Genomic DNA, 13,990 nt, shown 5'->3' with positions numbered 1-13,990 from the left:
ACCAGACCGGTATACAGCGATTATAATACATCACATCAATCCGTACGCTATATTTGACTTATTACTCTTTGACAGGGTTATGTGTGCAAGTCTCAATTAGAGATCTCACTACACAAAGAACATGGCTATTAATGTATGATATAAGTTTTCCATTTTCTCTTATGCTATCACATTTGTACAATTGGTTGTACCATCCAAACACAAACCAAGACAACCTATAGCTGAGAGAATCAATACAAAAATATATGTAAAGTATGAGGTCGATTTGGTTTTAGATTATGGCCTGGTTAGTTTTGCTTAAATAATAGTTACACAAATGAAACCTCTGTGTTATTACTGTAGCATAACACAAAAACTCCTAGAGATGCATATTGAATTTCAGAGCCTTTGCGAGAAATGCCCGTTCATTTCTCTTTCCCTTGCCTGTAGATCTTACAGATCAAAATGTCATTAATTCTGAAAAACAAGGGCAGATTTTTGTTACTCATGAAAACGTACTCACTTTATGTTTAACCCACATGACCATGTTGTGTATCAAGACCAGCAAAAGATTAGAATCTGCACCACATAGACGGATGATGGCATTCACAGCACAATACATCTTTATTGAACACAGAAACCATGTGTACAGGAATAATATCCACAGCCTCAACTGAATAGGTAACAGTGGCTCACTTCATGGGATGGCTGCTGGTGAAACTGGAAGGGGCCAGCAGACGACTGCACTTAAATTCACTGAGGAAACCACTTTTGAAAATCAAACAACAGCTGAATGTATTTAGCTCCACGTTACAACTCATGCATGACATCAAAAATAGTATTTCTGACATAATAGTTTCATCAACAAACATGGACACACCCAATCAAAAGTGTTCGACAGGCACAGAAGCTGAGTCAAACTGCTGCTCTGGAAAGTTACGTTTAGAATGAGCTTCAGATTACGTGAGGTTTATAAAAAAATAAAAATTAACATCACCTTTTATCAACACCATCTGGATGCATTACAGTCAATAACACATTCTGCAGTTTATCTGTAGATCAAGTGTACCAATAACCCCAACAATCACCAATAAAATAATGATGGTACTTCAGAACTATAAGCTCTGTTACAGATTTCAGACAAGTGGCTGTTCAAATATTTCCCTTTTTGAAAACTTGAGATATCACAGCACAAGGTCTTTCATCCATGTCCTGGCAGTTTATGTTTTGTCATGCCATTGTATTATTAAATTGAAAAACAAGAAAATAACTGAAATAAAGCTCAATGGTTTAGGAAAGGCTGAGGGTAACAATACATATTTGATGGTCATTTACTGACACGTACACCTCACTGCATCAGACACACAAGCAAACTGGCATCAGTATCAACATGGAGCAATCACAGCTGTGCAAGGTTTTTAAACACACGACCATACATGAAGGTTCAGCGGCACAAATGTTGCTGAAGTGATCTTTTTTTTTTTTTTTTTAACATCACAACATGTCACTGAGAACACACCAACATGTAGACCGATCTGTGAAGCTTTGCCTCAACACACACGACAAAATGAACCACAGCAAAGCGTTAAGATGTACATCAACACAATGCTAAAAAGTTTAGAAACAAAGAATGTTCACTTTACTAAACTCGGCTGTAAACTGAAGACGTCTTAGAGGTAGGAAATGGGCATGGAAAACGATCCAGGAATAATCATTCGCCCGTTAAAACCGGTGTTAATTATATATTATTTCTACGAATCATGAGGCCCAATAGGTTTCTCCTATAGAGAGTTACAGCAATATCTTATAACGCCCTAATAATAAAACAATCCAGCAGCTTTATTGCACTTTATCAGCAGTTCATAATTCATTACTGTCCGTTGATTACATACAGTGATATAATCTGTAGTTGTAAAATGTCTATCAAATTGACAAATATAGACCAGATCTGCAGATGGCATTGGTAGAAGTGTATTTAAATGAGAATAGATGACACTATTTAGTGGTTTGCATCATTATAAAGACTAGGTTAGGTTATTACACATATAGGCAAATTAGACTATGTAATACATTTGCAACACCTTATGTTATACGGGATTAAAGGCCACATAGGGAAGTGGGTTCTGCAAAACTGTCCAAGTTCTAAAGCTCGACAGCTCGTTTGACACGAGAGGTTTGTCAAATACCAAGTTTCACACCGATTACATTCCCACTTGTTAAAAAACATTTGCATTTACCATGAACAGTGTGTGTGTGTGCAGCTGCCATTTCAGGGACTAAATTAATTCATCAGAAGAAGAGCAATGACATCCAGCGTGTAATGAGCTTCATTAACATTACATCCAGAATTGAGATGTTAGTACAAGTGTGAAGACAACAAATCCTCACGATACATAATAACCAAGGTGCTGCATTACAACAGATGCAGATAACTGATCACACAGAGTTGCTTCATATGAGATGACATTTACAAAGAGCAGTCGGTTCAGCTGAGGTCACAAGTCACAGGCTCACAAGCAACACCATGCAGGTAACGTTAACACAGTCTCCTGTTATTTAAACACAACCTACACACTCCCATACGGTCAATACAGAATATTAACCTGCAATGAGAGACTTTTGTTATTATCTACAATAAACTGTATATATACTCTTTAAACCCAAATTGTTTAGAATTTATTTTTTTGCATCTTGAAAACAAAAATTCTAAAAATGATTGATTAAAATGTCCAACAAATGGGTTTCATTATGAGACATTATTCACTGTGCATCAGCTGGATTTTTAATAGGTCTGTGTGAACGTTAATTTGAACGTTTTTATTTAAATAGTATCAGCCAGCTTCATGGTCAGAAAAAGAACATGTGATAACTTGCTCAATGTTGTGGTATAAAGTACAGTACTACTTAATAAATAAATATCTCTGGAGGAGTTGCATAACAAAAAACAACCGACAATGATGTTGCGGATGTGCTTAAAATAGTATTTTGCAATAAATGCGTAACCGGGAGTCACAGACAAGTCTAGAGCTGTTGTTAATAACAGACCGCAAGAAAGTAAAATCACAATTTGTATCGGCTTACCAAAATTAGTTGAAGCAGGTTATTTATGTTATACTTCAAACGTCCATATTGAGCAAGAACAGTTTTAAGTCCGACACCAATGTGACACAATTCAAATTTTAACCAAAAGAAACTTAACCATCTTACAATTGGAAAGGGGCAATTATTTATAAACTCTATTTGTGTAGGACCCAACAAATTCAACTTTTGGGCATCCTGTCTATATTCTGGTCTCAATAACATGATAACGTATCAGCAGCCCTCTGCTTTCAAACCCATTGACTATTTGCACATTTTAACCCCAGAAGTGTTTATAATAAAATACTATAAAAAAGGTAATTAAGCTCCAGGTCATTACAAATGAGATTATAACATTTTCCTTTAACATATCAACTCCGATTGGATTAGAGATCAAATTAGTTACAGTGGTTATTCGTTCCTTTTATTGAATATAACACTGTTGATTCAATAATGCACAAAAAATGTGCAAACGGTCCAGGGGTAGAAGACATCACATTTGATTGAGCAAACATAAAATCATGCCATGAGTGTTTAGTCAATCATACTGTATTTACAAGGATTTACATTTACAAGGATTTTCTCTGCCATGCATTGTTTCTTTATCTGGTGAATTCTGAACCAGTTTCATTAAACCATACACTATGAACACTGGATTGTTCACCAGGGGGAGAGTAAGTCATATTTGTAGGGAGCCCAGGCAGAAAATTATGATCATATCTAGACTGATTTATTTGTAATTCCTTTTGAGGACGGTACTTTACAATACAATACATGACTATAAGTCTGTAAAGTTGTATTTTTTTAAGAATCTTACTCTCATGATGAGCTCAACGTAGCCCCGAGCCTCATTAATTGCTTCCTGGGTTTATAATAAATATATTTTGAATGGATTTACAGGTACATTTACTCTGCTTTTTCCCTAAAGGTGCCGGTGAGAAGAACAGAGAGGGGGAAACAGGGGAAATACCAGAGTGGGGTTGAAGGAGGGGAGATGTATGTTTGTGAGGTCACTACCAGTCTGCATTATCCCAGGTCTCCTCGGCAGGTTTTGTGGGACTCTTCTTCGTCTTACCCTCTGCGTTCTCCCAGTTGTTGTCCCAGGCTTCCCAGCTCTCCTCTGTGCTGTGTTTGTTGTTGGACGCTCCCTCTGAGCCCCAATTGTCCCAACTGTCAGAGCTCTTCTTTGCAGAATTATCTACGTTGGTCCAGCTGTCACTGCTGGGGGATTTCTTGGCCTTTAAGGAGTTGCTGCTTCCAAAGGTTTCCCAGAAGTCCTTTGCGACAGGCTGGGTAGAACTGCCCTGATATCCCTCAGTGGCATCCATGTTCTGGTAGCTCTCTCCAGTAGACCTGAAGACAAGCAAAACATGTTTGAATAGTTAATGTTGCTTCGCATCAAGTCACGCAGTACAAAACATGTTGGATGTGGGAGATTTAGAATTGTATCAAGTTGTTTTCATTACCCATCCTCCGTTTTTCCCACGAAGAGATTAGTCAATTTGGAACCAGCTCCCTGGACCTAAAGAACAGAAACAGTTAGGCTAACAATACTTTGACGCAGTTGAAGTGTTTTTAGAGATTGTGTTAAAAAGAAAAACATCTTAACAAAAAATGTAATACAAAAGTAAAAACTAGCAGTCATAGAAGTGATAACAAAAAGGAAACTAATTACCACAAATACATAAACATTTCTAGTTTTTGTAACAACAGTTTGAGGTGGTAATAATAAACTGAAAATAGATATTTCTAACACTTTACACCGGATTAGTTGACCACAAAGTACTCACCACCGAATTAAAAATGGCAGCAAGAAAAACAAGAGGTGACAGTGAGTTAGAAATATTCAAACATTCATCATCATAGCAAAACCAGTCTCCTTGGAGGGCTAGGACCTCTGCAGTTTTTGGTTATCTGCCCTAAGACCCCCCATGTATTTTAACTGTTGGATTAAAGCTGCTGTTCCTGAATCAGGAGACTGGTTTTGCGTCTGTACGGCGTGGCAGAGGTCTGCCCCCCCCTACCTTGTTTGCCAGCCCGGTGATGCCGAGTGTCATTTCATCTATCAATTTGCCATCTTTTACCTGAATGAGTCAAATGTTTATTAAAAACGTATAATGTCAAAAATTTCCATTCACACATGTTTGTCTAAGGTACATGTAGCTAGCTGCAGCAGTTTGGTTTTCCATTGTGAGAAAAGGATTGGTTTTGTTAATAACCATTGATAATCAACATGAGAAAACCACCTTTTGTTTGTTTTTTTGCAAGAGGAAATAAGGCCAAAGTTAAGCAACTGAAACCAGAGACTAAAAGCATTGTTACAGAAGAGCAGAATATTGATACCTCAAACCATTAATGCCAACTGTACATTAGAAGACAAAAACATTTAGTCTAAAACTCAACCTCCGTCAATGGCTTTCCCACTTTTCATCAATTAAACCAAGATAGAAACCCACTTCCTGGATTTTGTTTCCTTAAAGCTTAACAAAACTAATTTCATCATATTAAAAGACTGATCCAGGAGCTGCTCTCTTGATTGGGTTAGAGAAGTATTTTGGATATAACTCACCATGATCCTCAGGGAGTGAGACATTTTCATTACAGTATTGTGATGCAACAGCACATTTTGCAAAGCCAGTAAGCAATTGATTGTCAATTGAAGAGCTCCAGATTGTGTCTTTTAATGTTTACCAAACTTTATAGAAGAATCATTTTAAAAGCCTTGGAGCAAGACTTTGGCCAAATATGTTTGCCAGTGATCAGTCAAGCTCGACTTCAAGTGCAAAATGTATATCAAATTAAGACTTGTTTTATTTGCTAGCCTTGCCTGGTGAAATGGAAATTACATTTGGTTAACATCTTTGTATAAATATAGATTTGGCCCAGCACAACAGGATTTGCATGTTTAGTGTAAAGGCTCATGTTTCTGATAATCATAAACACATTAGTGGCTATAATATATTCAGTAAATTCACCTTGCGATACTTCAAATCCCAAAAACCGACTGCCTTGAAAAGACAAAGACTTTGGCTCATAAAAAAAGGGTTTAATATACATTTGAGCGTGGTCCAGTCACTGTGTGGAAAAATCCACATTGACTCACATCCGCTCCCATATAAACAGTTCACAGCTTTCTGCAAATCCCATTAATGAATCACTAACTTGGAGAAATAAAAAGAGTGTTATTTTTAAACTGCAGTTTTTGTCTTTTAATTTCAGCAGGCACAAAGCAGATAAACTAGCACAGACAAGCAGTGTAGAAAATAGCACATTCACATCTGAAGCCGTTTTTGTCTCTAAAGCACTAAAGCCCACCACCAAATCAACAACTTCAAACATCAATGTTACCTTTTCTTGTGTGGGTTTGATAACATTCTCATTTAATGTCTGTCCTAACTCTGTAGCCTAGTTGGAAGTGAGAGAGGAGAATGCACTTGAATGAAACAGAGTTTAACATTCACACAGTAGAGCAAGACACTGAGCTGCTTGTTCTGCAGTAGCATGAAGTGACTGATCATTCCCATTCAACATGACACTGAACAAGCACTAGAGGGTGTAATGGTTCAAAGGAATATGCATCATCAGTGTAGAGCGCATATCTTTTCTGTGTAGTCTGGTGAAACACTAAAAGCTTTCAATTGTAACTTCCAAAATCTCTGTTGTTTACTCGACCTCCTAAGTTCTGCATAGCAACATGCTGCATAAAGGTTATTCAAAACATATGTTATGTTGGTTATTCTTCTTTCTTTATGTATACGAAAAATATAGAAAAGTAGAGCTACCATCCTGCCAAATGTTGCAATGCATTCATTGTAATAAATACAAACCGTAATTGTATTTACATACCATTACACCTCTAAGGCACATAAGCAGTCAACACAAAACTCATGCATGAATTGAATAGCCACTACCAAAAGAGTTTATGGAAAAAACATATCCATATTAGGGGTAAAGGCAATCACTATCCCTCTGTCTTTCACAGGTTATCCATTAACTCAAAGTACAGGCACCAAGAAAAACACAGTATATTCAAGCAGAAGCATGTGAAAATTATCATTTTTCAAAAAATATTCAATCAACACTGACAAACTAACAAAATGAAAGAAAATGGGTAATGTGTTTGTGGAAAAACAAAAATGATGCGGGATAAGCGCCATGCACCTATTATCTGCTTTACCGGTTCTGGGGGTGCTTTATAGCCCTTTAACTACATCCAGAGAAGGCAAAGAGATATTGAAGTAGTAACACAGTTATTGCAGCTTTAAAAATGTACATTATAGGGTTAAAGATTTACAAAAGCTAAAGATATTACTCAAAACAGAGAGAAAAGGTCAGAGGAAAACTTTATTAGCAGTACTGGTAACTGGTAACCCATGCTTTTATTCATCTTACCTTTAAGGTTGCTTGGTTTGCCAGTTTAGATGTCTGTAAGAGGGGGAATAGACAGATATGTGAATTGATTTATTCTGACACCAATTCATTACAGCATAAAAACAAAACAGTATTTATTGCTTGACTCTACTCACATTATCTTTAGCGATAGTAGCAATCTTGCTAGCTCCAACAGCAAAACTGCTCCAACCCTGCAAAAGAATAAACACATTTCCAAAGAGGGAAAAATACACGGCAGGAAAAATCTGACAAAAGATACACAGCATGACTCACTGAATAAATAGAAGTCATGGCATTGTTGATGAAGTCATCCTCCTTCTTCTCTGGGGTCACGGTGTTGCCAAAGCCAACATACCGATTCTCTTGGTTGCCACTGTAGCCCCCTCCGCTGAAGAGGCATACGAATATATATTTAAAAAAAACAGATAATTGAAATGAAACAACATTATAATAATGAAGTGAAGGCTCTCACCTCTGATATGAGTTAACATCATCACTCAGCCAGTCTTCAAAAGCTTTGTCTCCGGGTTTCGCTGAGCTTTGTCCCGGTCCTCCAGAGCTGTGTGAAACATGAAATAACTGCTTTAAAACCTGTCGTGTAGTGAGAGCGTGTAAAAGAAAAAAATCCATCACTCTTACCGGTGAGAGGATGAAAGGCCGGCATTGGGTTGAGGAGATGTCCAGTTTCTGGCCGAGGACGTCTCAATGGACCACTCCTTACCCTCTGCTATGGTTGCAACCTGTCATACAGAGTGTGTACATTTAAAATCAAGTTCCTACAAATAAGGAACCTCAAGGTCTGAACGTGATACGTAAAAACACAGAAGTGCTTTACACTGGCATTCTTTCTCATAGCCAGCAGGGGGCAACTCCTCAGTTTGCACAACACATCTTCAGTCAATGAGAGTTTATGGTCTCAATAGCTCATTTTGAATCTTGTACATATACTATGAGGTTCATTTTGTAAATGATGGTCCCATTTAGAATAATACAGATGACCGAGATGGAGGTCAATACCAATGTGTTTAACTTTTAGTCATTTAACCCTTTCACAGTGTCAGTTAGTGATAGGGTTGCCAGAAACTGACCATGATCAAAATCGATTATTCGGCAACCCTGGCGAATAATAATCGATTATTCGACCGACCCCGACCCCCCCCCCCCCCCCCGGGAGAGAAAAAAATAAACTCAGACAAAAGGATTTCCGTTGTTTGTTTCATTTTACTTCCTTTGGACTTGTAAGTTCGAAGTAGTTCCACGAGGAGGAACTCTTTTTACCTGCCGTTTTGTTCATCTTTAGTCGCACGTGTGAGGGAGAGGGGGGGTGGGGGCGGGGTCGGTGTGTAGTGCTGCAGCAGCAGTCTGCTCTGCACGCAGGCTTCCTCCAAGTTTACAGTAAAACAAACTGGTGGTGTGACCAATGGCAATTTACATTTATTAATACTATTACTATTATTAGCATTAGTCTATATTTTGGTTGAAATTAAGCCAGAAAAAAAACAAAAACATAAATAATAATAAAAATATATATAAATAAAATCGATTTTTTAAAAATAATATTCGATTATGGAGACTAACGAATATTCGAATAATCGAATAATCACTGGCATCCCTAGTTAATGACACCTCATTTAATTCGGTCACTTAAAAATGCTTTGTTCACTTTTCTGGTGTGCTTGGTAAAGAGCAAGCATCCTCCAGTTGGTGTACACAGTGAACATATCAAACAAATACATAGCACAAATAGATCATAAAAAAAGAACTGGGGGCGATGCTAGTCTACCATCAGCATTGAGAACAATGTGTTGGTTAAACTGTGGAACTGGTCAAAGTGGTGCACACCTCACCTTGTCTCTAAAGAGTGCAGCAGGTTTGCTGTTGTATTTCTCCTGTAAATTCCAGGTGGGATCATAATCATCTTGAAGCTCGAGAAATTTGCGGAATTCCCCATTTCCTCCCACTTTCATCTTCTCAAGCTCAATATCTTTCCACTTGTCCATGGTGACAGAGCGCACGAAACTGCAGATAAGACAGAAGGGATCATTATCAGACCTGGCAGGAACTCCACTATCATCAAAACCATAATACAAATCACTTGTCTTACCTCAGATGTACTCCCAGGCCCCTGTGCTTGCCAGAGCACTCAAGACAAATCCAGATCCCATAAGTTACACTAACCCATTGAGGGTTAAAACCCCCACACTCATAACATAGCTGAAAAAAACAAAGCACAGTGAATACATTTTAACGTCTGCTCAGAAAAAACAAAAAAAATGAATTCACAAAAGATAATGTTGCCTGAGCCTACATTTAAAAGAAAATATGGGTCCTTGTCTGCCAAGCAAACTGGTGTTAAAGCAAATGAACCAACCACAGGATGATATGATATCAGATATCTGATCTTTGCATTTTGGGTCAAGGTAAACTACTAATATAATGAAAACTATAATGACATATTTGTAGGAATCATACTTGATCTGTTTCAGGGCATGTATGTAACCTATTTATGCTAATCATTTGGTTACAAGCTATTAAAACTGCTGTGCATGTTCCGGACTTTGTCAGTTGAATAGCCCATTATAAAATGATAACAGTAATCCCACAGTAACAATTTTATTTGATAGAATGTCCAGGTCTTGAGGCTAAATAAAAATAAAAAAATAATAAAATAAATGGTTTTTTTCTTGGTCAGATAAACAGAACAGAACAAAAATATGTTTACTTATTTATATAGTTTATTTTTAGGTTTAGTAGACATATTTTGTCTGGTGTTATTGCCAGAGATGCAGGCCAACAAGATGTCCACTGGCAGTGACAGTCCCGTCTAAAATTACTCCCAGCATTTATCTGAACATGGATGAGAGCGGAGAACGTTGATCGTGGAAAGGTGCTTCTTTGCAAGACTCCCAAACACCTGCTACCTGAATTATACGATGCCAGAGAGGTGAAACTATTCTGAATAAGAAATGAAAACTAGCCACATGAGTAACCAACTTACATTATTCTCTTCTTGAGTTCTCACTTCCTTCAGAACTCGTCTGGTCCTTGGACTCGCCATGTTGAACCCCACTGAAAGAGAAAGGTAAAGGGTCTTTGGAACATTGGTTTAAACTTGATCAAAAGACACAAAATACTCCTGTAATGGAATACTCCTAAACACAACTTTAAGGTAACAATCTAATAATTGCCTATAATTGTAAAACAACCGTATCAACACCAGAGCACTATTTCAAATACTGAGATCACAGATTTGTTTTGTATTGTCTCAACAGAAAATTCTCCTTTAATAGAAGTGTTACATTTTCTATTATTTAATGAGGTCGGTTGTCATTTCTGAATTTGAACTTGAAATCTCTGTTTCAAAGTAGTGAGGGAAACTTCTTTGATGGTGTCATCTAAAATAAACACGGCCCAGCTCCAAAGACAGCAGGCTAGATTGAGGTGTACTGCGCCTCGCCTGGCAGGTGGATGAAAGCAGCAGGAAGGCTGCAGCCAAGAGATAGGGCAAAGGCTGCAAGAAGACCTTCCCAGAATGATACAGAAAGTAATCTCAATATTCATCAGATTATTACTGCAACTTTTAGAGGTCACAGATAATGCATGTCACTAATGTGGATGAAAGGAAAGTCATATATGATTATATTAGCGCTTTAATTCAAGATGTTGTTTTTGTACACCACAAAGACATTGCTGTACATTTCAGATTAATTTCCCAACGTGTTCTATTGTCCGTAGCACTGGGACACACAAAGTTGATGATTAATAAAGCAATTACCAGAACATTCAGACAGCCGTGATTGTGATATCGTTTCACATTCACTGCTTTAAATCCTACACAGTCTGATGCTATGTAATGTCAACATATTTCATGAAAAGACAAAGACCAACAATAAATGGGTCCTACTTAGAAGAATAAGGAGCCAAAGCATGATATATTGTTTTCCTTTGTGTTATAAACCTCTGTTTAGTCATCCAGAGGATATGAAAACACATCAGGGAGCCACAACGTTCATCTGTATGCCGTCCCTTCCATGCATAGAAAATTGGCACTGTGGTTTATATAGGCAGATCATACATAAAATGTCCTTTTGCAGTAAATTCTTAATGCAAAAATATATTTATTTTAAAGATGTACATATTATGTAAGAATGCATGGGCCTGGGACTTAGAGCAACAGCCTTGGCAGTAAGGTCAGAAAGGATTAGAGAACACACTGGGGGTAGTGGTATTTGTTATGTAACTTTAATCACAATACCAGCAGATAACGCCAGCCTTATCATTTACACCGATGGGTATGTTTCAAGTGAAAGTTATTGAGTTGGGGAAGTTTTTCCCCTCAGTTTTTGCTAAGCCCAATATGACCCAAAGATATTTAATCTAAAATAGTATTAGGATCGCCTTGTTCTTTTACTAAGTAAGTTAGTCAGTACTACAGAGGTTTAAAGATACTGGTGTTACTATACAAAGAAAAATCAGGAACAGTACAGTATAAAACACAACTGTATTAGGTTGGACATGAAATGAGGCACTCTTTACAAATCTATGTAGACATTCAGGTGAAAAATCTTTAGCAAATAAAACAGTAGACTGGTAGGATTACATTTCTCCAACCAGCCTCGCTTTGAGAAAAACATTAAGAAGAAATGTTACTTGCCTCCAGTGGTGTAAAGTAACTAAGTAAATGTACTCAAGTACTGTAATTAAGTGCAATTTTCAGATACTAGTACGTATCTTTTGCCACTTTGTACTTCTACTCTACTACAATTTAGAAGTTATAAATAAGACTTTAGTTACACCTGGAGTAAATGCACTTGCTATCCTGCAGCATACAAAGTAAATTTAATTAGCTCCACGTTTACCAGTTGTGATAAATATAATCAAAACATATATATTACTAGAAAATTGATCTGCATAACAAGTACTTTTTATGTTGGTAATTTAGGTATTTTGATGCTAATACTTGTGTACTTTTACTTTGAGTAATATTTGCAATGAAGGGCTTTTGCTTCTAACAGAGTATTCATAGACTCTGGTATTTCTCCTTTTGCTTTAGTGCAAGATCGGAGTACTTCTTCCACCTCTGGATATGATACTATGAGAGATTTCCATACAGAACTGCAGTCGTGTCAAGACTCCTAGACTCGTTACGTTAGCAAACACTAGAGATGTTCATCTTCGTGTATATCAACAACGTACAACTAAAATATAACAACACTGTTACGGTGTCTTATTCCTGGTCATGATGTAAGGGTCGTTTCTACATGGACATCACACCAAAAGGTTACATTTTAGTGGATTGATATGGTAACTAGCGACGATGCTAACGTTAGCTGTGGACCGAGACAACTGACCGTTACCTGTCTGTGATGAACAGCGGTGTTTTCTGAGCCTCAGCTGGAAACTCTACGAAGGCTTTTCCTCTCTGGCGGAGAACCAGCAAATATGACGCTGTGACAGACTGTGTCAGACCCTCATAAGTGTTTTGTAACGATGGATTGCTGCTGTTAAGCACCGGTAGCCATGTTCCTGGTTTGCATACGTTGGCAGTGCAATGCATCATGGGAGCCTGCCTTTCCTTCTGTTTTCTTCTTCTTCTTCTTTTTCTTCTTCTTCTTCTTCTTCTCTGTTTTGTTTGCTGCCTCCACTGCTCCGGAGGGAAAAGGTTAGCAGACGGGACCGAGATTGATGTATCATAAAGGCAATAATACCGAACCAAAATGCACAAGCTATACATAAACATTTGGTCTATCTATGTTGTAAATGTATTATCTTTTCGATTTACACACGGCATCTATTGCACGTCTGTCCGTCCGATCCCTCCTCTGTTGCTCTCCCTGAGTTTTCTCCCATTTCCCCCTTTAAACTGTGCGGTTTTCTCTGGAAGTTTTTCCTTGTACGATGTGAGCGTCAAAGGACAGAGGGGGTCGTATTGTCATACTGATATTCTGTACAAACTGTGAAGACCACTGAGACAAATGTAACATTTGTGATATTGGGCTATATAAATAAACATTGATTGATTGATTGATTGATTGATTGATTGATTGATTGATTGATTGATTGATTGATTGATTGATTGATTGATAACATATTCCATGGAAACGCATCCCTCGCCATAATACAAAATGTCGCTGTAACTCCAATGGACACGGTCCGATCGTCCCCGAAACTTCGCTTGTATATCACCGGTCCATGCCTCAACAGCTCTAAGCCAAATCTGAGATCTCACCATAGGCTGTTGCCATGGAAACGCATCCTTCGCCATAAGACACGATGTTGCCGTGATACCTATGCAAATGGTCTAAAACAATAGCAGACTTCAGATAATGCTTAATTGTCCTGCCCTCAACAGCTCTATGTCAATTATGGGGTGTAATCATATGCCATTTCCATGGAAACGCATCCCTCGCCATGAAACACGATGTCGCTGTAACTCCAATGGACACCGTCCGATCGTCCCCAAACTTCGCTTGTATATCACCGGTCCATGCCTCAACAGCTCTACGCCAAATCTGAGATCTCACCATAGGCTGTTTCCATG

At 37.9% G+C, this 13,990-nt stretch overlaps 1 protein-coding gene across 6 annotated transcripts; it reads right to left on the bottom strand.

The window, feature by feature from the left end:
• Positions 1-570: 570 nt before the first annotated feature.
• On the bottom strand, positions 571-13,023 carry arfgap1 (ADP-ribosylation factor GTPase activating protein 1). Of its 6 annotated transcripts, XM_079682573.1 has the most exons (13): positions 12,807-13,022; positions 10,448-10,518; positions 9,554-9,663; positions 9,297-9,468; positions 8,089-8,189; positions 7,922-8,008; positions 7,723-7,837; positions 7,584-7,640; positions 7,450-7,482; positions 6,406-6,462; positions 5,082-5,141; positions 4,524-4,579; positions 571-4,410 (listed from the first exon to the last, which is right to left on the bottom strand). In XM_079682573.1, the coding sequence occupies exons 2-13, from the start codon at positions 10,505-10,507 to the stop codon at positions 4,071-4,073; spliced, it is 1,248 nt and encodes a 415-aa protein (XP_079538699.1). In that variant the 5' UTR covers positions 10,508-10,518; positions 12,807-13,022; the 3' UTR covers positions 571-4,070. The 6 variants fall into 6 exon arrangements, 5 of the variants coding, with proteins under 5 accessions (XP_079538699.1, XP_079538702.1, XP_079538701.1 ...); XM_079682576.1 differs by lacking the exons at positions 5,082-5,141; positions 6,406-6,462 and adding an exon at positions 7,235-7,264 and having other exon boundaries at positions 4,524-4,573; XM_079682575.1 differs by lacking the exon at positions 5,082-5,141.
• Positions 13,024-13,990: the final 967 nt, after the last annotated feature.

This window comes from Notothenia rossii, assembly GCF_949606895.1.
Source record: "Notothenia rossii genome assembly, chromosome: 5".
Taxonomy (NCBI): Eukaryota; Metazoa; Chordata; class Actinopteri; order Perciformes; family Nototheniidae; genus Notothenia; species Notothenia rossii.
The sequence above is the reverse complement of the archived record's forward strand: the minus strand, read 5'-3'. Positions and strand labels throughout refer to the sequence as shown.